The following is a 23,445-nucleotide window of genomic DNA, read 5'->3' on the forward strand; positions in this document are numbered from 1 at the left end:
TAGTAAAGAAAGAAAGTTATGTCCAATGTACCGTCTTCCCAATTCATTTTCTGTCCAAGATACTGTCTAACATACCGTCTTCCAGCGCCTTCGATTGAGGGAAAGCCGTTGGGAAAAACGAAGCACTTATAGTTCCTGCAAATAATAAATATTTAGTGATTTACTTAGTTTTGTGGGCTTTGCGCACAAAATGTGTGCCTTTATTTTATTGGATGAATAGAAAACAAGAATAATTATACTTTTCGGGTTTTGACAAATCGGCACCCTCCCAAGTCATCGACACCACCACCGCGCCCCGCTCTCTTTGTCTTCCGTCATGGATCCCACTGAGGTGACATCGGAAAGCGATTCCCCTGATTCTTCTTGGACGAAACAGCCTGGTGCAGCCTTACCGGCGACACCAAAGCGGTTCTTCAAGAAGCACAATCCAACGAAGCAGACGACGTCCGGCGTAGCTTCTCACCTCTCAGCAGTGCTAAGCCTCGCGCCCGCTTCGAAATTTTCGTTGGCGATAGCGTCGCTGGATTCTCACGGTGTCGCGCAAAAACTGCTGCAAACGCAAGCCGATACCGTTAAAATTTCGTGGCGTAACCTCGGGCACGTAAAACGCGGTGCAAAAAAGCAGAATAATTGTCACGAGAAACTAGCGTCGCGTTGCTAAGGCCAGCAGCCATGTTGAGCTTTTTTTTTTTTTTTTCAAAAGGATCGCGATTGGTCCACGGAATCGTGACGTCAAGAAAACGATTGGCTGGCGTTTCTCGGCGTAGGATTCCATTTTCCTCTGAGAGGCATTTCCGGTTTTTTCTTAGCTTGCAACCGACTATAGATGCAAATTGTGTGAGCTGCTTTACGAGTTAAGCTTCGACGTCGCCCTCCGAAGTCTGCAGTGTTTTCACGAAATGATGTCGCGTCGATGCTATGTCGCGCAATGTGCAGTAAATCCTCGAAACTATATTACGCGGCGTCCGTGAGATATAAAAATATTTATATTATTTATTTCGAAACATCTGCTGCTCTCGATGGAGCTAAGCGATGGATGAGTCAGGTATTGATTTGTTGCGATCGAGGATGCTTTACAGAAGTAAGCATTTGAGCGCCTAGGTCCGCACAGTGAGCACAATTAAAAGCAACGCGCTCGGCGTTGTTCACAGCGCATGCGAAGAATCGCACCCCCAATTATCGTCAGCTGAGAACGGGAGCGCTAAAGCCTCGGTCAAACTGCTAAAACCTCATACAAGAGAGTGCGCCGGCAGACACTTTCCGATGTGAGTTTTTTTTTTTTTTTTCTTGTAGTATTACGATTTTGTCATATTGGACATGCAACAACTGTCTGCGCAGATGTTGGAAGCATGGGCCGTATACGTGGGGCTTGCATTATTGACAAATAAAAATTAAATACGTGTGTAACAAGCAAACCTCCTTCGAAGGTGCTTGAGGTGCGGAAGCTTGTTAGGGCGTCTGTAAGGAACACCCTGCCTTTTGTGCCATGTTCAAGCAGTGTGACGGCGGCTTTATGGTACGGGAATTGTAAGTTACGAAGACGCTGACTGAGCTCGCCTTCTGCATGCGGGCAACGAAAACAGACTCAGCTATGGTTGCCAGTGAAGAGCCATAAAAGCTATTTTCTCAACTCGGTTCGATTAGGAGTGGTCCTCTCCACTTTTCCGCTTTGTGTTGTCCCTCCCGGCGCTCATCGGGGTCTCTCTTCGAGGCGGCATTCGGAATGGGAAAGATAGCGGGGATAAATAGTAGCCCTGGGATGCGTCTGTTGACGGACCTGTGATGTTTCAAGTATGGGGGACTGTCTCGCTCTTATGTGGGACTGTGCGTGCCACGGGCCCTCCTGCCTGTCTGTCGCGTCTGTTCGTGTTGCGGTGCGACCAAGCGGCGGAAGTGAATGAGCCAGCGGCTCTACGCTATCTCGAAAACATTTCCAGTTCGATGGCAGATCTCTAAGATGGGAGAATTGTTTTAAACGTAAAATATATATGAGGGAGAAGTAGGCACTTTTTGTGTCACGAAAATGTGGTGCGGAATTGCGTTACAGAAATTCTAAATGTGGAGGGCGATGTCTTGCCCGTCCTATTTAGCGGATGGTGGTCGCGTGATTTCATCAGCGTGATGGTCGCCAAGCGGCCGCGATGCACTAAAAACGGTCAATTTTCTCGAACTTTGGTGGCCATTGGAATGGCGTCACCGACGCAGCAGGGTTTTCTCGCGGATGGCAATTCGCTCTGATAGGCAAGCCTAAGCGATCACGTGACCGTAACGACCACCAATGGTGTCCTCGTCAAAAGTCGCCGGGTGAGTCTCGGCGCGTAACGAAGCGATTGCGCCGAAATTTATCGACCAGAGTATTTTATATTGTTTTTAGTCTCTTGGCTTCAATGAAACAAGAATGGTTTGTCCTATAGATCAACACGCGGCCCTGATGTCACGCAGCTGCGGTGGTGCTGTCGACGGCACTGCACATGCACAGACGCTTCACTTCACTCGAATTTGGTTTCTGCTCACGCGCAGTGCCCACGCATGGTGTCGGCAAACGCGGCCTTGTCTGTAAACAGCGTGTCGGTATATACTTTCAACGTCTGTAATGTCGGACACGAAGCTGCAAGGACATTGTTCGGATCATGAGGGCACCACAAGCATTCGTGTATATCGAATTCGCGTCAGAGCAGTTTCCTTCCTTTATGTAGTTAATACTTGACTTTATTCGACGCACATTAATTTTTCAAACTATGACGGTGTTCGGCTGCTAGACGTATACTGAGCATATCGTCGTTATTCGGGGTTTATCTTGATTAAATGAATGCTCAGCAAAAGTTTCGCAAAAAAAAATGATGCCACAAAGCACTGAAATGCGTAAAAAAAAAAAAAGCGATAGGGCAGCAGCATGATTCAGCTCGGTTCGATGTCCTCGTAAAGGCAGCGTTACAACGAACGCCACGTTAACATTTCAATCCCCTCTTTCACACTTGTACAAAAACTCTCAGAAAAAGAAACTTAATAAACATCCAAAGTCGTTTAAAAACTTTGGCGTCTCTACTTTTTTTTCGTTAAAAATGGGTGCGTCGTAGACAAAGTCGGAAAAGCTGTAGGAAGCAAAATGCGCACCCCCGACCAGTACTTAGCTTACTTAAATAAAAAAAAAAAAGAAATAAAAAAAAATAATTGTGATCATGAATTGTTCGGTATTAAATATGGGGCATGTTAATGTGAAATGTGTAGTATGATGGTTTAGACAGCGGGAAGCTCGCCTCCCTTTCAATGCTGTCTAGTGTTAAATGCAGTAGAAAAGCAATGCTATCAGGGAAGTAGGGCTTCTAACTTGCAATATAAGAGTTGCACACACACACACAGCATTGATTGTACACCCAAGACCCTGTACAATGCCGCATTTTCGTAGAACATTATCTAAACGAAGGAGAAATAGGGGAGTGTTGTACGCGGCAGAGCAACCGTATTTTCCATGAAGGATACCATCGCATCTACTAATTCGAGTTTCGCGTGGATATATGCCTCAAATATTGTTCTCGTGCACGTTCGAAAACATATAGTCGCATCATGACCGGGATTCGAAGTCCTCACCGAAAACTACAAAAAAAGAATTCACACACACAAACTCATACCTCTATATAAAACAAACAACTCCAAAACTCGCACAAAAAGGGGGGGGGGGGGGGGGGGAGGATTCAGATCTTACCGGATCACATCAACGATACAATGATCATAAATTAAAAAGAACGAAGTGTAGCGAAATGCAAGAGGCAATCAAAGGTGAAAGTGGTACAAAACTATTCAAAAAAGAGAAGTAACTGGACGACCAGAGCAGACGTCTGGCCGAGCAGACGACTTAAATCGGTCGGCCATTAGGCTTAACAACATTGAGGCACAGGGACGGCGCTCATGAGCGCACTCCGCATGCAGACCGCTGCTGCTTGCTCACTCTCCCTATCTCCCGAATCGAGCGTTACTGCGGTTCGGTTTCCGCGTACGCGAACGCCTCTCCTACCTCGGATGATTTAGCTGCCACGTTCGTTCGGACGAGAGCGACCATCGGGCGAAAAAACGCATACGCACCCCACCCCCGCCGAATTCGGCTCGCGCCTACGCAGCACGGGAGCGCATTAAGCCTGCCCCCGCAAAGGTAAATAGCGTACATACATGTATATACGCGTGCGAAGCCTAGATAGAAAAGAAAACGAAACGTATAAAGCATTGCAAATGAGCAAGGAGCAGCGAGCTTAGGAGAGCATTTCAAATGTGATGGAATATAAAAGGTCTGCCTGACTGACTGACTGGGTTCGTTTTGAGCGTTATTAACGTAATGAGCGTAATTTGCCAGGTCCGCTGAGCGGGGAGGGGGAAAGGGGAGGTTAGGGAGAAAAATAGAGAGAGAGAGAGAGCTAGATGTGTTTGGATTTGATCTCGCGGCCAAGAGAAGGGCGGCAAGGGTGGGGGGTCAGAAATTTGGTTAAGCTAAGATGATTCTGGCACTCGTGTTTTGATTTTAGTATAACGACGTATGAACGAGAAGGAAAGGAGGGGGAAGGGGGGGGGGGGGGGGCAAGAAGGCAAAACGGACGCAGGGCTCGCTCCTCATTTCGAGATCGCTTTTAACGAAATTACGCGTACAACGAGCTTCATGATTCGGTGTGGGCAAAGGGGGGTTTGGAAATCGAAGATGAACACGGGTTGAGAGATTTAAGAAGCAAAAAAGAAAAAGGTAAAGAGAATGGTGGTGGGGGCGGGGGGGGGGGGGGGGTCGAGTTTGCACTTTTGCGGAGCTGTGCTTTTAATATGCCGTACTCAGCCGGCGATGTGTGCAGATGTGTGCGATACATGTGGGTAGGAAATTATTTTGGGTGAAGGAGCTGCCTGACCGAGGTTAAGTGCGAGGATGGTCTGAGCACGGAAGGGAATATCAAGATTGAGGAGATTAAAAGGCATTAGATATAGAAAAAAAAAAAAAAACAAGAAATGGTAGCGCACTTCACGGAGACGGTTACTAGAGCGGAAAATGAAAGTTAAAAGGCTTTTGTTCCGTAGGAAAGGTCGGAGATATTTTTTTTGTGCAAACACAAAGACTGTTGTATTTTTCATTATCATAGAAAAATATACGTAATTACTGCGGATAAAGGATTAAATATTTCAAGCTTTCTTTACATCAAGGTAAAATAAAGACATGTCACGCGACAAGTGCAACCAGAACTACAAGCTGCTGAAAAGATAACATACTGCTCCCAATACAGGAAAAAAAAAAAAAAAAAAGCTAAAGAAAGGGCGTGTAAAAGTTTATTTTATTCTGCCAAAACCCTAAAATATGCGTAAGCTTCTTTTTTTTTTTTAACGAGACATCTATAAGCTATTTTGTTCTTAGCGTGCTAATCTGCTGCAAATAAACTTGCTCTTGTAGTATACCCTCCATCTCTCAATCAAAATCCTCAGCATACCCCATCTGGGCTACGACGAGGATCCAACCTCGGGCCCCTCTCGTTCTCTATGTTTATAAACAAACCCGAATTGTGAATAAAAAAATTCACAGTTCTTAATTTTCGCTGATAAGATCATGATATTTACGAATATACAACCATCCAATAACTGCGTTTTTTTTTTTGTTTTGTTTTTTTTGCAGGATGATATTTCAGGTTGTTCCGAACAGCATTCAGAAATTTTTTGTCACCTAATCTAGAAAAAACAAAAATATACTGACAATGTCGCGAAAACGCGAAATTTAAATTTCCCGTATGTAGTTCAGTCAGGAACTATTTCACGAGTCACTGTTCTTCGCGACCTTGGGATTTATTTTGACTCCGGACTTTCTTTTTGCTATCATGTCACTCAGATAGTCACCCCTTCAGTCCGGATGCTAGGCTTGTTATCACGCTCGTCTTATCACTTCAATAATCTCTTATGCATTGTTCGTTCATTTTCATGTCCGGTACATACAAAACTTGAGCTTGACAGTGTACTATGGAGTTCTTCATCGGCGACTGATGCGACGCATATTGTAAAAACGGTTAAAGTGCAGGCGAGCTGGTGTAAGTTATACATGATGATTAAAAACCTGAGACTGTGGTTTGAAAAACAGAAAATCGTCAAGTAGAAAGAAAAAAAGGGACAGACAACGTCTCAGAGACGTTGTCTGTCCCTTTTTCCTTCTACTCCACAATTTTCCGTTTTTCAAACCACAGTCTCAGGTTTTCAATTATCACGCGTATTGTTCAGTGCGAAAAAGTTTTATTCGAATTCTTTATGATAGGTATTTTAATAGATGTTGTTATGACTATGAATACACACTAAAACGTCTGCGCCTACACTGCTTATCAACTCGCAGACTCTTTCGTGACTTGTTGTTTCTATACAAAATAATACACATAAACTTTAATTCTAACTTTTTCACTGTTTTAATTTCCACGTACCTGCTCGGTTGTATAGAAGCTCATTTTCATTTTATCATTATCTTCAAAAAAACATATCATGACCTAATTCACGTGGAAATATTATTTCGCTCGTTAGCGTTACCAAATTTAGATATTTTCAAGCATGGACTGGACCACATGCTGTATACATTGTCACGATGCACACTTTTTTCTTTTCAATGTACATATGTGTCACCACATCAAAGCTGTAGGGTTGTTTGGGAGCACGGAGCAAATAAAGGATTAATGATATTATAACTTGGCGGTAAATTTTTTCGGCGTTTATTTATAAAGAAAAATAGACGGGTCTTTTTCCGTGTTTATTTATTTTTAGAACATCGGTGTATTTCGGATATTTGTCTCAGACGGACTTTAATAAAAGGTAATTATTGGTTAATGAAGAACCAAGACCTTATACCTCAGTTTTCTTTTTCTGCGGTTTTGGCAGATTTTGTATTTTTGACAAGTGATCGGTGTTTTTCGGTTTTAACTGATTACGCGTTTTTTTTTGTTTGTTTTTTACACCAAAGGACGCTTGTCGTTGTTTTACGGTTAAAACCGGAAGTTTAGCCTAGTAATAACCCACCATTCATTCGTGCCGCAGGTTGCCGTTAATGTGTTCCACAAAACAACAAAAAAAGTCAATGCCGCGGCGACGGAAAAGAGCATACACAACAATGCAGGGAAAAGAAGGCAAACTCATTAACGAAAATTATTGCAGCTCACCCCGACAACACCCGCACCGCGATAATTTCGAGTCGCTACCAGATCCTCTTCCAAATTCCCCATTCTCTCGAACGCGCAACGAAAGAAAAGAACAAAACAAAAACAAACAAAATAAAAAAGGGTTACGTCACGTGACCGTTCCTTCCCGCTAAAATACGGGAACTTGACTCAGCCGCGTTAGCAGCAGCGGCAGCAGCAGCAGCAGCAACAGCAGCGGCAGAAACAGCATGCCTTGAAATCAAGGGGGGGAAGGGGGGGGGGGGGGGGGGGTACTAAAGACGACGACGACGACGACGACGGACCGACCGACCGACTTGAAAACTTAAACCCGGTAATCGTGTTGCCTTCCCTCAAAATATGCGCACTCATATCGTGGTGTCCCCCGCGTGCCGCCTTTGCCTTTCTTTTTCTTTCTAGATCCCAACCCCACGTTGGGTCCTCCCCCAACTTCGTTTCCCATTAGCGCAGACTTACGGGTTTCGAGAGCGTGCGGTTCTTATAAGCGTGAAGACTCGAGTTCGGTTAATGTCGCGGAGAAAACCACTTTACGTGACGCGGAGCCGCTCGTCGTGGACAAAAGCCAACACAGACTTGTACGTGACAAGTAACGACCTGGTTACTTCTTAGTATAGGGAACGAAGACGTACTTTTGTTACTTTTTGACGAAGTAACGAGTAAGGGTATTTAGGAAGAGGAACGTGTACAACGCAGGTACCCAATCTAGTTCTCACCCCAGCTGGCGCCTGTAAACTGCACGGCGAGGAAACGCTAGATAGACCACGTGGGGATGTGAACAAGATGTGTCACCATAGCCGCAGTTGTCTCCGCATGAACGCGCTAATAAGCAAAGAATTATTAATGACAAGTATTGGAAGTCGCTGCTGCTTTGTAAAAGCGACTCATTCGGTGCAACGAGAACAGAACGCGTTACTTTCAAGTTGAGGTAAAGCGTTACTTTTGCATAGCAGTACATAGTTACTTTTTGAGTGAGTACTGAGTAACGGTATTCACTTACTTAATTTTACTAACGCGTACAAGTCAGTTTATAATGGAGGTTGCGTTTGCTCACACAAGGTGCCGGTAGTCACTACGTGGAAACGACGTTCGCGATAAGTGGAGCTTTTGCGCATGCGCGCGGGGTGAGTGCAGTACGACCGTAATGACAAGATGTAATACACGCGCGATGGCGCATTGGAAGAAGCGAAAGTGCGCAGGCGAGCTGTTTAAGAAAAATCCGAGTCTAAATCCTGAGACTATAGGAGGGTTTCGTAGGATATAACAAGCGATTGGATTATGACGTTGGCGCACCGTGTTTGTAATCACGTGGCTGGAAGCGACTCGGCGAGAATAAAATGAATTATCAGCCTTCAGTTGGTCTGGAGTCCTCAATTTTAGGGGGGCTTTGAAAAATTGAGGCCCTTTGAACTGCTCTGAACAAAGCCCGGCACGACTTTTTGCTGATGGTTATGCTCATGAGCTACTATTTTTAGTAGCAAGTCAACATGATGGTCTTTAAGTAAGGACTTTATACACATTATGATCGCATCAACTGTGGAAAACAAGTTTCGCCTAAACCTTGTATGGATGCGTTTCATCCATCGTGAAATTCATCCACAAACCTGCGAACTATGTATTAGATTTCACATGTATTACTCGCGTTGAGGTAATCCGTGATCTAGGCGTTTTTATAGATCCTGCAATTAATTCCAATCATAGCGTGAGTACAGCTGCGAATGCTTCCTTTAGAGTGCTGGGAACCGTTACGCGAAAGAAACGCGGTTTTTCTAATGGTGAATTCCACTCGTAGATCTGGAGCGCTTTCCAAAATCCGCGAGGGAGGCAAAATTCCGCTCCGTGGGACCCGCTCCGAATCGACGAGGGGAAGATAAACTTGCATTTTTGGAGCGACCTCCCTCACACCCCTTCCCACCCCTTCTCCCTCCGCCGTACAAAATGGCCGCTGCTCGAACTTGACCAGTCCCACCAACGCCTCAGCCGGCTAATCTTTCCAACGACCAGTGACGACTGTCACTGCTTAGCTGCAGAAGTAACACGCGACACAGGCCGGGCGAAATTATACGTACCGCGGGGCCCATGTCACAAATAACGAAGACGTCCGCGTTCGGCACCGTCACATACCTTTCGACCGCCTCGAAGCGGCGGGGCACGGACAGCGATTGCCAGCGTGGAGTTCAGATTTGTAGTACGACTTTAATAAACACAGAGGTAACAAACCATCACTTGCGCGGTCGTTGCCTAACCACTTCTTGCTTTATTTCACGGGAAAACTCCGACGGAATGCAGTGTAAAAAGGTAAACAATCACTGGCTGCAGAATGAATAGGCCTAATCTTGCGTCTGCCTCCGGCTTTTCCGTCGTTCTTTTTCTCGTTCTTCCTCTCACGATCACAGACGTCAGCGCTTACGATTTGCCACGCTCCACATTCCCGGCTTTTTATCCCTGATCTACGCGAGGTAGAAGCGTTCGAGCCGTCACAATCCAGAGTAAACAACCGACGCACCCGAACAGATCCAACTAGGGAGCCTTCATAGATCCAACTCCACGACCCGACCGGCCCGCCGATCTCTCCAACCTCGCCGCGCACGCGCACCGCCGATTTAGACGGAAGTCACGTGGGCCGCTCTGTCAGCTTCCGGAGAGATCCGTGAAATACCGCAGAGCAAGTTCGGCGGAGTTTGGGGCGCTCCGTGGAGCGGGCGCTGCCAGAGATCTACGAGCGGAAGATGACCAACTTGAGCCAGATCTGCGAGCGGAATATGCGCGCTCCAAATGGAGCGCTTTTGGAGCGTTCGAGATCTGCGAGCGGAATTCACCATAAGCCACTTTGGATTTATTCTACGTTTGTTTTCTTCACTGGTGCGTATTCGGGTCAAATATGCCTCAGTTGTCTGGAACTGTATTGGAGTGACAAATTCAGGTTTAACTAAGTGTGTTCAACGTAGATTCGTTCGTGTATTGTTTGATCGTCATTTTGAACCAAATTATTTCTATAGCTATGAGAGGATTTGTGAACTCATGAAGTTAGACTCGTTGCACAACAGGAGTACAATTCGTGGGCTGACATATCTGTATAAGATTGTAAATGGGATAATTGATTCCCTAGAGCTACTCGGTCACATTTACTTGCATGTTCCTCGTAGGTCTTGTAAACTTTATTGTTTGTTTTACCCTACCGATTTTTACCATGCTGCACACATGACACGCCTACAACTGACGTATAACCATTTAGAACCGATTTGTGGGAATGTTAGACTTTACATTTTTGATGAAAAGCGTAAATTTGGAAAGTGTGTTGAGACTATTTTTTTATCGTAACATTTCGTTTTTATCCTGTTTAAATTTTTACTACTAATTGACTCATTTGTAAGCGCAACACTAAGAAGGCTTTAAGCTGTTGGTGGGTCAGTCAAAATAAACAGCGAAATAAAATAAAATACCTTTGCTCTACGGGCACAACTCGGTCAGTGCAGTAGAATTGATAACTTGAGGATGCCTATAGTACCACAAAGCTGCGATCTTATTTCAGGCTTTTATGGAAGCACCAAACGCTGTGTACACAAAAACAAAAGGTATTCATATTCATTTTCCTCCAATTATAAAACGTCAGGAAGCCTCAGCGCGTTACGTCGGTTAGCCCTACGTAATGAACCACAATCACGAGCATCTATGCCACGCCGAATGCGCTCCGCTAATGGCTTTTCGTCGGAAAGCGATATGCAAGACAAACTAACGAAGAGGGCAGAAAAATAAAACAAATAAATAACAGGCCTCGAATATTCGAAACCGCCAGGAGCCGAAGCCAGAGAGAGAATCTCAAGTTCCCTGCGTCCTTTGCCGCCGCACTACGAGCGAAATCACCGCCAGAAAGTGCATACCCGGTGTCACAAACAAAAGGCCCCGAAGCGCATCATAAGGCAGAAAAGATAGTCTTGCCCTCTTGCGCCCTTCCAATATGGCGGCCATGTTGGCAACGGCCACGGCGGCTGGCTATCGTTATCCCGCGTTAAAATACGAGAAGGGAAAACCTCGGACCCCTTTATTAAAAGTCATAAACCACGAGGTTATTGCGAGCGCCTCTCTTTTCCTCTTTCGCCGAGCCTCCCCGCGTCCCCCCAACCCGGTATCCCTAGAACTCTCGATGCGCCCTCTGCTAGAGCCTCCATCTTTTTCCTTTGTTTTGCGCGAAACCACTCAACGTGCGGTGCTAACTACGCAGGACGACAGACCGTACTGTCGCAAAACCTCGGCGACGAGAGAAATAAATGCGCGGGAATGCGAGAATGCTAGAGAGCCTAGATTTAAGAGAGGGGTCAACTCAAGCCATGGAGAGCGTTCTCGATTTAATGGCGTACACCTCTTGGGCAGATTCTTTGCGCATGCGCCGAGTTGTCACGTGGTAAGGAGGGAGGCGAGTTGGGGGGCGGAGACACTTGCAGACGATCATAGCTTTTTTTTTCACCTAGATGACGCTCGTACTGCAGACGCGGCCCACAAACCACGTGACCCCGATACAGCAGTTGGAAACACTCTACAATCCGGGCACATTAGCGAACGCTAGTGATCGCAGCGCCCTCCCACGTAATTCCGTCTCGCAAAAAGGGGGAGGGGGGGGGGGTTTGAAGCGCGCGTCGTGTAGAGTGTCTTTTCCGTCGAGTCGCGCTTCTCTTTTGCGATGATCAGTCAGGATTTAGGTGAGCTTGGAACGTCGTATAATTACGGGGGAAAACTCAGACGCGCGGTTTTGTCCGTTGCGCGTGAAGTTTAATTTTGAAGCTCGTGCTTCCCAGTCCCATTTGACGATTCGAGCGGAGAAAGGGGGTACCGCGCTGCGTTTCACACTGAAAGTGGCGCCCAACGTGGCGGAATGCGTGAGCTAAGCTCCTTTTTATTCCTACTTCACTCGAATCGTCTGGAACGTAGCCAAATGAGTGTTCTCGAATATTGTTCGGTTTCCCTGTTGTCGAAATGGCCCTGGCACAAAATTGAAATCTGCAGTCCTAAATGGTCAACACAAAGAATCTGAGACTGCGTTCGGTATGTCATTGCAACGAGTGCACGGGCATTACCCTCTTTTGAGCCAAACATTAGAGTACCAGGTTGTCCCGCGTTACGGGTGGACTCACGGCAACAACAGTTTTACGATAAGCTGTTTCATTTATATTTTAGCCCAGGACACAAAAAGTGGCATGCTATAAAATAACGAACTATACAGGTACGAAGGTTCACGTGTTTCAACAATTTTCTGTCAAAGCTGATTAATTACGCACAGGTACTGAATATGACATCGAAATAAATAACCTGAAAAAAATATAACTAAAAAATCCTTGCTCTAGTAATTTCTAAGTTCTATTTTCAGAAGGCAGCACGATACGTATGATGCGTGGTAACAACGAATATGAATTACTGGTTTCTCCGAACAACCCTATTGGGGGATTCATTTTGTTTATTGTTCGCTTCTATTTTCGATGTCCACATATTTGATTTTTTTCTTAATTTGATGGGAGATAGATTCTTGGACCTACACACACCCAAGTCTTCGCTCCTTCAAGATGGATAGAGGACTTTACAAACATCGCGTCGCGTGTGTTGGAAGGCATTCTCGAAACTTATACCCGTACGTCACTTCCGGTAGATGTCTACATATATATATATATATATATATATATATATATATATATATATATATATATATATATATATATATATATATATATATATATATATATATATACATAAAATTATTATAAACAGCCGAATGAAAACAGAGAAAAAAACGGCTTGTCCAAATATCTAGTACCGAGAAGTCGATAAAACAAAATAGCGTACAGAAAGAGGAGCAGCCATATAGAAAACTCCCGATTATATACAGACACGAACTCAAATTAAAACTTAAAAAAAAATTACAAAAAAGTCAAGCACACCGCAATATATAATATATATACAAAAACGAGTCCCGAAATGAAGCCAGAGAGCATACAATAAAGAAGGAAATAGCATGAGACCCAGAACTCGATTGGTCATATCGCATATCGTAAATATTTGGGCGACTCCACGCGTTTTATATATTTATGTATATTATATATAGATTTATGTATGCGAAAAAAAAAATTCTACACGAAGCGACGCCGGTGAGGGTGCTGAGAAACGAGGATTGGGGATCCGCGGCTGTTGTACCCTAGATCCCAGAGTGGTTTGCGCTCGTCTATTCCGTGCTTTTTGGGAAAGGGGGAAGAAGGACTGCTTTTGAAAGAAGAGGGCGAGCGGGAAAGATAATGTTGGTGCGCTTGTGCGACCGTCGTGTAGGCCGTGTGCAAACACGGGGTGTACTTTTAAAGCGTCATGTTTGTTCCGCTTGATTGAAGACAGGCGCCCCCCGGTCCCCCTCCCTTTCCTTTGCTCATCACTCGTTTCACGTCACTCTTTTTTTTATATACATTTTTCTCGGTCGGAGGAGGATTGAGAGAAAAAAAAAAAGATGGTCGCTTCCCTCTCTACTTAGAGTTTTTTTTTTTTTTTTTTTTTCGTCTTTGGGTACTGTCTATTTTCCCATGCACTGGACGAAAAGTATTTAAATTTTAAAGCAGATGAGCGAGCAATTTTCTGACCTGAAAGAATAGAGAAATTAAATTCGGGGGTTGCGTTTCTTGAATTTTAAATAATGCGTGTGGCATCACTCGTATAATATAATGTATATAATTTGTATATAATATAATATATAACCGACTAGTTCAGCTTCAAACCGTCACAAGGCATCACTCATCATGGAACACAGCGGAGAACCACTCTAAGTTGCTGTAAAATATTACCGGCGACCTTTCTCTTCAGAGTCCTATACGTATAGTGCATTAAAAAGACTATTTAAGAAGCGATCATTTAGATTTCCCTAAAAGACATTAAGCAGAGAAGCCCCTTAGAATTATCGAAGCATGTAAACAAGAATGTTGACGTCATCAGGGTGAGATCGAGCGAAGACATCGATTGGATACGAGTGCTGCGTCAGTGCTCGGCTGAGCCTCGTGTCCAATGAACGCGTTGAATGACACTCGGCATCGGGTTCGGGTCCATTTGCTGAGATGGCGGCACCTTATACTGTGATGATGTTCCCTGGAGGAACAGTGGGGCTTTCGGATGCCTTCACTATTCTACAGCATTTAGACTACCGCTTCGAACCCAATTCAGACGGCCCGCAAAACTCAGTCTCTCGACGTGTCGCGCCGCGAGTTGCTGCAGAAGGTGCGGCCAGGTGCTGGAAGCTTGGAGTGAAAATAACAACGGATGGGCTTACCTCGTTAAAAGAAAAAAAGAAAAAAAAAAAAGAACGCGCATCGGGCCATCTATTGCAGTATTCGCCGACGATAAAATAACCGTGCTCGTCTAGTTGCAGGTTCATTCGACAGATAGCGCACCATGAGACACGGGAGTATGCGGCGCCTCAACCAATCATCTACGTATCAAAAGTGGGGAACTGCGAAGGATTTGCCTCAGTCGCTGTTTTTTCTATTCTGTTTACCCTTTGATGAAAAAATTATTCCTCTTTTAAAATTGTCCATGCGAGGTACGTGCGCCGTCATAGTGGAACGTTTCGGAAGATCGTCTGCTAAGTTCGGCGCCGGCGCAGGCATGAATGTATCCTAGCGCGCCCTGGACGCTTCCGACATCTGTCGGCGGCAGATTCAACTAAGTGAGCACAGTCAATTGTCTGCGAATGCATTAGATTGCCTAAAACGGGTTATTATTTTTTTTTTCGAATAATGTAAGTTTATTACTTGTTATTTTTACTCCACGCTTCCCGAACCTAGCCGCACCTCTGTGATAAATCGCAGCGCGATACGTTAAGAAAGCGATTTTTGCAGACCGTCTAAATTGGGTTCGAAACGTGTGTACTTAAACGCTGTAGGTGTTCTTGCCCCAAACCGCGTAGCACAGGCCGAAAAAGACAAGGGAGAGTGAAACTTGACATCTTTTGGTCAAAATCTGGGTATCGTTGCCCTAATTTTCTAAACAATTGCCAAAGTTAGGCTGCACTGCTGAGTAGTGGCGACCGTCTAATCAATCATCTTAAGACCTAAATCACCGAAAGTGTGCCAAGGTTACGCTTTATGTTTGGTATTTCGGTTTTCATGTGGCAGCTTTGGGCCAAAGGTGTCAAACAAGTGTCAGGTTGAGGACTTCACCGCCGGTTCTTCGTCTCATGCGTGTCATCTGTGGCTCAAGTCTGGCACTCTGGCAGTTATGGGGCGAGCCAGAGTTGAGCCGTAGAAACGCCAAAGGAAATAACTCCGACACCAACTAACGCCTTGGTGGGAAACCGTATTAAGGCCAAGTATAGCACCTAGGACTGCCTAACTTATGCCAACTTACGCTTTTTTCCGGCGTTCTAACCTGGGCACAAGCTCTATTATCTCTTCGTTAGTCAAACAGTCCGAAGTAAGGGACTTCAACTTTGCATACTATTGCCAGTTCGAACCTGAGCTCCCTCGAAATCTGGCAGGATAGGCCAAAGAAGCGCCAACAACTGTCTAATCTCATGTCTTATCTTATCTCATCTCATCATCCCTAGAAAAGATTTTCCTACAAGTAGTGACGGTCTTTGAAGCGCCGACTACGTGACAGTGCAGGTTTTAGGAGGCAAATGGCGGCCCACGGCAGTGGTTTGAACTGAATGCCGCCATTTTCTTCCGGCGGAATGTGCTTCGTCACTTGTATCGATTGTCGTTTCTTGTAAAAGAAGTCGTGGTGGGGGGGGGGGGGGGGGGGGGGGGGGGCTTTAGTTCGAGTGGTTAGGTGGCAGCGCAATGAACGCGCCGCTGAAATCCGTCTTCTTTTCTCTTCAGATCATGCTGTAGTCAGTGCTTAATAAATGCTGCGTGATGCAGCTTCGTCACCGCTTGCGTCTCCCGCTTTTTATGGTGACCGCGCTATATCTTCAATTCTCGCTATACTGGCCGTTACTGTTCCGGCCGCTATACTGGCCAAACAACACCCGGAATTCACCCATGACATTGCTTGATCGTTGAATGAAAGTGGTCAGGTTGATGGCTACAATCACAGATTTCTATACTTCGTTTCACCTTAGATCCGAGCGCGGACGACGTTATGAGCCGAAGTCCTATAAAACAGCACAAACAGCGCAACGTCATGGCGTGCTCTCTGCGCATGATAGGACTAGCCGGCGGAGGCGCACCCACAGAGATACGGCGAATACCGGCTAGTTCTATCAACTGTAAAGAGCACGTCATGACTTTGTGCCTCTTTCGGTGTTTGATTGGCCCTTCGGCTCATAACATCGGCCGCGCTCGGACCGAAGCTGAAACGAAGTATAGAAGACATTCGATAAAATATCGCATTCTAAACTACTTTTGTAACTGATAGTTACACTGAAAAAGGCGTTTTTAATGGACTGTTTTACAGATTATATCAAATACAGGTCACGGTTCATTTTGTTTGGGAATGCTTCTTCTTCGGAGTCTTCGGTTGGATCTGGTGTACTGCAGGGGTCTGTGATAGGACCACTCTCGTTTCTTCTTTATGTTAATGGCAGCGTAGAAAACGTGCCCGTTAAAAATTCGTTTTTATGTCGACAATTGCGTTCTGTACATGGATGTCTTTTTTCTTTTTTATTAACTCTTACTTAATAAATGATTCGAGAGCCTCTTTAACTGGAGGGAAAAAATGGATGATGGAGATACACTTGGATACGTAAGTGTTAATTAGGTTTACGAGTAAAAAAATAATCGCCTTTGGTGTTTGACTATGGCATTGATGATATAGTGTTTTAATTAAAATACTTACGTAGGTTTTTTTTTTACGACTAACCTTACATTGGACAGGCACGTTAACTTCATTTGTTTTCGCGCCCTTAGGAAGCTAGGGTACATAAAACGTATATTGAAATATACTCCTAAACAGGAAAAATTGACCGGTTTTAAAACTCTCATTCAGCCGATTTTGGAATATTTAAATACGGTGTCTGGGAGCCATTCCCTTTCATTTAAAGAAAAGTGCAGAGAATTATATTGCTAACAGCGAATGTAAATAGGTCGAGTTGCTATATCTGTTTAATTAGTATTTTCTGTTTCAATAATCGTGATAGAATTATTACCTACCGTTTTTTGATCCCCCCTCATGTAACGCATTCTTCGAACGCCTTTTAGGTGAATAAAATGAAATAAAATGAAATAATACATCTCAAAAAGGCAATAATCTTCTCGGTTCATTCCAGGCAAAGGCCTTTAGGTTTCTTTACAATAGGTACGATCGAAACGTCTCACCTTCGTCCGGTATTAGTGTTGAGAATTTAATCTTTGGCTTCAAGGCGGACTGTCGAGCGGTGGCTGAAAATGTTTCATAAAACTGTTAATAGAGATTGTGGAATCCAGTGCATGAACTACATTAATTTCACAGATTTGACTCGCACCAGACGGTCTTATCTTTTAACATTCTTCCACTTCAATTTGATGTCCATCGTTTTTTAACTTATTTTATTCCTCGCATTATAACGTTATGGTACAATGTTGATGAATCTACGCGCATTCTTCCCGATTACTTTATTTAAGAAATAGGGAAAATGGTACTGCCACGATGTGTGATTGTTAAATCGATAATTCAAGAGTTTCGTTGAGAGCGCAGCTCTTAGGCGCCCGTTCCAGGGTTAAGCGGTGTCGGCGTCGGCATAACCGCGCGCTTTGTAAAATGGAATGTCACGGTTTCTCCATAAAATTTAGTGGGAAAATTTTTCAAAAAATTAACCGGGAAATTTAGCGAAAATTTTCCGCTCAATGGGAGGCGAGAGGAGGAAAGGAAGAGGAGGAGGAGAAGGGGCATACCCTCCCCTCCTCATCCTCAAGAGCTGCGCTCTAATTTCGCATTACAAAGAATCATAAACGTCTTTTATTCTTTTGTTTTTTGTTCAATATTGATTGATTAAACTACTGTTGTCCACTCTTTCAATGGCCTCAATTGAGTCGCATTATGTACAAATCAATAAATAAATCAAATAAATAGTACAGATACCCTAACGTTAGGAAATGTCCAGCGTCGTTTTTAGGGTTCCTGGAAAACTTGCGTCTTGTAATTCCTCTCTCTCTCTCTCTGTTTCTTTGTTTCTCGCTTTATTTTTCTTACTTTCTTGTGTTTCGATTAACGAAACCCCTTGCTTCAAGAAATGAAACTATTCTACGCTTTAACTGCAGAACTGAATTTATACGACCCCGTTTGTCCATCGCAAAGCAAAACACGTTGAACTTTCGCCATTAGACATAGACAAATCAAGTCGTAAGTTTTGTGACGTTCGTCCACCCCCAATATCTATAATAAGAGACAAACCAGTCCAGCTTCCCCGTCCTAAACAAAAAAAAAAAAAAAAAAAGAGAGCAAAAAAAACGTTATAACGTTAAAGTTTGAAACGCCAGCGTTCAAGAGGAAAATGGAGATTGACGCCGGAAACGTCGCGACAAATAGCAGTCCCGCGATGCCATGTCCGGGACGCCCAAGACCACCTAAGCCTATTTCATTTCCGGAAGACCGCGAGGACAGCGGCGGTTTCCATCGGGAAAGGGAGCCGCCGTCGTCGGGGTCCATAAATTCCCCCTCCCTCCACTCGCGCTCGGCGGCGTCACTTCCGGGACACTTTTCGGTCCTGATCCCAACTCGGCTCGTATAGATGTCAAGCCAAGCCAAGCCATATACCGAGCTGCAAACGATCCTCTTTGCTGTATGCATGTATTTGTTTGCTTTTACTTAGTTCCCACCGAATTTCAAAGCGTGAAGCGCCCCGTTTCAAACTTATACGATGAAGCAGAGGAAAGGCTAGGAGCCAGCGCGAACCATAGAGGTGCCACGGACTACGACGCGTAACCCCGCTCTTCGAACGGATTGACCAATGAGCTGCCGAGTTGGCTCTACGTCACAACCTGCTGAACGTACAAGCATACGTGGAGGAGCTGTGGGCGCTAAGGTTCATTTGGGAGGCTGAACGGAAAGTTGGAGTAAAGGCAAAATCTTTCGACTTTTGGGCTCTAGGTGGGAAGTGCGAAAAAATTAAGAGCCCGGTCGCCACGACGACGACGTGGCTGCCTGATGTTCGGTCGGAGTGCGCGGTCATTAGGGAGACTCCGCTTCTCCTGTGAGCGAAGTGCGCCGACCGTATTTATTCGATATGCAAATTAGGGGTTTTATATTGGAGGCAGCGCGACGGTATCTCGTGCGAAAATTGGAGCTAAGAAAACAGCGTTTTGTGTGGCCGCTGTTTTTTTTTTTTTTTTTTTTTTTGACGTTGACGTAATATTGACGTTGACGGAAGTTAAAAGTCGGAGGAGGTGGCCTCAGGGAGTTTTTCTTATGTGCGGTTAAATACGAACTCTCCTGAATATGAAATCACTTTAAAAAAAACACAACTAAAAGCGAGAAAAAAAAAGAAAAAAAAAAACTTCAATTAGTGTTTGCAACCAGCTCAGGAGCTTTGTATTTCGTTGGGGTTCACACACACACACGCTGGTTAGCTTCTCACTTCAAACTGAGCATCGCAAGTTATAGGGCCGTACTATAGCAGATTTCACCTGCACAGCGAGCTCCAGTGAGATGTGTATCGCTGTGTGAAACAAAGGACGAGGTCGATATTTCTCTGCGGGTTCAGCATTCCGCTCTCTGCATTTGGCACGCGGCGCGCCAGAAGCGTGCGTAATGCGTTGCAACTAAAGCGCGAGTTATAAAACTCCTACCATTTTAGGAGCTGTACTAAAACTAGTAGCGTACCTGCGTTAAGTTTGGACGAAGTAACGATATCTTAATTTGTATATTGATATTTTTTTAATAGAAACATGCGCGATATAAACCTTGTCTTCACACCGAATAATTGAGTCCTTTCTTCGAGGTTCAGGAGGACCGAAGAAACGAGGTCACGAAAGATAAAAACAAATTAACTGAAGCCGTCCTCCGGTTTACCTTACCAACTCTCATCGAAATTTATGCATCAGCTGATAGCTTGATCAGTAACAAGAGAACCAACGCTCTCGATTGCACACGCGCCAAGGGTTCGAGTTCGAAAAAGGTGAGACGATTCTCGGTTGCTGATTGTACGTGGAGAAACAGCTTACACCCAATCTATCAATTCTCATTTTTTACTCTTTCGCGAGTTCACGATCGGGCAATGATTCGGTGAGAACGGCTCTCGAACATACAGATAGCGAGAAAGGTTTTATAGCCTCTGATGCGCTTTTCCTTAGTATACTCCTTCATCCACCAGTCAATGTCAGCTTGCGTACGACGCCAGAAAAGCTTGAAATTGTGCAAAGAAACCCGGATTGTCAATTGCCCTCAGCGCAAAATATTACCGACGTTAAAAATTTGAGCCTGCGTCCGATCTGGTTTCGCCGCGGCGTTCGGTTCGTAAAAGACGGCCATTTTTTATTTTTTTTAAAATTTGTTAGCCGACGAAGTGCGGTTATGATGCCTGGAGTGCGTCTCCGACCTGTGTGTTTCGCGTGTTATTCAGCCCATACATAAAAAAGTGGCCCTGAGCCGGCAACAAATGACGTCACAAGATCAGGATAGTATCATGCTGTAGGATGCCGCGATCTTGGCGGTTGGTGGTGTAAATGCACATGAGAATCACGAGCGAACACGAGTGTCGCTCGCATTGCGGTTCCCCAACTTCTGGCTACCAAAGCTTCCGTGTACTGTCACACTAAAGAGCGACCTACAGCAGAACAGGCGTATGCTACATCCACCACAGCTACGGAGACACCGCTGGGATCGCGACCGGCAACAGCTTGACACTGGTATGACGTCATCAGGCGGAAATCGAAGGGCCACTTTTTTGGTCGCGGTACGAACACCAGTTGAAGACGGGTTCCAGGCACCGTTTTCTCGATTTCTTTTTGGTCTGCGAATGACGCTTCATAGCATACGAACCGTGTTCCTCGCTCGAATCAGCATGCGAACCTTCTACGAAAGCTATTTTCGCACTCGCTCCGACAGAGGCAGACTATACCCCACTCTCTCTCTTGCGGTGGTCAAACCCGGACCTCAGGTACCGTATACGGACACTGCTGCACCGAAATCCCCGTGGTCGAGTTCGTTAACGACGATTTCAAAGTCCACTGACCCTTTTCGATGCTGATCTGTCGGTCTTGGTGCCTGGCGTTGTCGGCGGCCACTTTGAGGAGTCCCTGGATGTTTCGAAGAAGGGTCTCGATCGAAGAAACGGCGCCCAGACCCAGGGCCGCGTCCGCGTAGCGTTCGTCCGCCGAACCCATGGCCCCGCCATGGACGCCGTGGGGGCCCGGGCTGCTGCTTTCTTCGCCGCCACTCATTTCTGTGAGGGCAAGCGGAACCGCCCAGCGGGCAGGACAGTGTGAGGTTCTATCGTGAAGTGGCAGGCATAAAGCAGAGTCACACGGCTCATGCATCGTTGAAAAGACAGGGCGTTGGACGCGGACATGATGATAGAACTATCTGCCAACACGCCACGATAATGTTCGAAGAATATGTTTGCTTCTCATCTGCTCCATAGATGGCTGCGGACAGTTTGTTTTTATGACCAATGTGACAAAAACCAACACGCCTGAGACCGTGCCTGCATAGTGTCATTTGTGTGGTTTTTTTCTCTATTTCATACGACATCTTTGATGAGTAGCGCTGTCACACGGAAAGACACCATACGATAAAGGTACAAAAACAAAATGCAAAATACATCAGGCATCCTGCAAAACACAGTCTGTGGACACTGTTTGAGGCATGTTTCTTCCTTGTATCGCGATTTTTCTTTAACGAAAACTATCTTTAGACACGTTCGTATTATACACACGTATGGAGCGAATAGGCTTCGAGAATGCTCGAGGTGCGTCCGCAGAATTAATGTCATCGTGTCTGCAGCAAACACGGTGTCTTTTCATGGTGTATGAGTAGTGTGACCGCGGATTCAAACTTTGCATTGGTGTCTAGATGTGCGCCTATGCTGATACTAAACAATATTTTTATATATATGGACCTATACGATCCCTATCCTATAATAACATATGAAAGACTTATGCGAAGAAGAAAAAAAAAAGCTGTTTCATCGACGAATTTTGCGATTTTATATATTCTTAAAGATAATCTTCCTAATCGCGCGCACGTATTTTACTTATAAAATGCGATGCACTTAAATTATATATTTCATAAATGAAATGAACACTTTAAGAGAAATTGATGCGCTTTTGTGCACCACGTCAATTTGAATCCTGTATCGCTCATTCGAAAGTTTTGAAAGACAGACGGAAGAAAACAATGTCATTTATGCGTCAAATCTGAAACAAATAAGTACGATAGGGGACCATGGTCAAAATTCAAACTAACCTACGCTTTCTTCATGAAGAAGAATGCATACAATAAATATCATACGGTTCTTATATTGCATAAAGTTGTACGCGTGCATGTTTTTAGAGCGCAGCTCTTGGGGGCTCGTTTCCGGCTTGAGCGGCGTCGGCGTCGCCGTCGGCGTCGGCGTTGGCGTCGGCGTCGGCGTCGGCGTCGGCGTAACCGCGCGGTGCATCATGGGAAATGTCCCATAATGCACCGCGCGAGCCCCCCACCGGGGTCACGTGACTTCGTGGGGGGGCACGTGACCCCCCCCCCCCCGAGGTCACGTGACCCCCCGAAGTCACGTGACTCCCCTGAGGTCACGTGACCCCCTCCTAGAGGTCACGTGACCCCCGCCGATGTCGCGTGACCCCCCGATGACGTCATCGACACTGATGACGTCACCGGCATCCACATCGTCATCGTCATCATCACTGATGACGTCATCATCAGTGATGATGACGATGACGATGCGGATGCCGGTGACGTCATCAGTGATGATGACGATGACGATGTGGATGCCGGTGACGTCATCAGTGATGATGACGATGACGATGTGGATGCCGGTGACGTCATCTGTGATGATGACGTCATCAATGATGATGACGTCATCAGTGACGATGACGATGTGGATGCCGGTGACGTCATCAGTGATGATGACGATGACGATGTGGATGCCGGTGACGTCATCAGTGATGATGACGATGACGATGTGGATGCCGGTGACGTCATCAGTGATGATGACGATGACGATGTGGATGCCGGTGACGTCATCAGTGATGATGACGATGACGATGTGGATGCCGGTGACGTCATCAGTGATGATGACGATGACGATGTGGATGCCGGTGACGTTACCGACATCCGCATCGTCATTGTCATCATCACTGTTGACGTCATCAGTGACGTCACTGATGTCGTCACCGGCATCCGCATC

At 45.4% G+C, this 23,445-nt stretch overlaps 1 protein-coding gene across 1 annotated transcript in view; it reads right to left on the reverse strand.

The window, feature by feature from the left end:
• The window catches only part of LOC8031921, a 102,205-nt gene that overhangs the window by 35,434 nt on the left and 43,326 nt on the right, over positions 1-23,445 (reverse strand). The window contains exon 5 of the mRNA XM_042289598.1: positions 21,274-21,483. Within this exon, the coding sequence (XP_042145532.1) occupies positions 21,274-21,483 (210 nt within the window). The remainder of the gene's footprint in view (positions 1-21,273; positions 21,484-23,445) is intronic.

Source organism: Ixodes scapularis, unplaced genomic scaffold (genome assembly GCF_016920785.2).
Source record: "Ixodes scapularis isolate PalLabHiFi unplaced genomic scaffold, ASM1692078v2 PGA_scaffold13__105_contigs__length_92229423, whole genome shotgun sequence".
Classification (NCBI taxonomy): Eukaryota; Metazoa; Arthropoda; class Arachnida; order Ixodida; family Ixodidae; genus Ixodes; species Ixodes scapularis.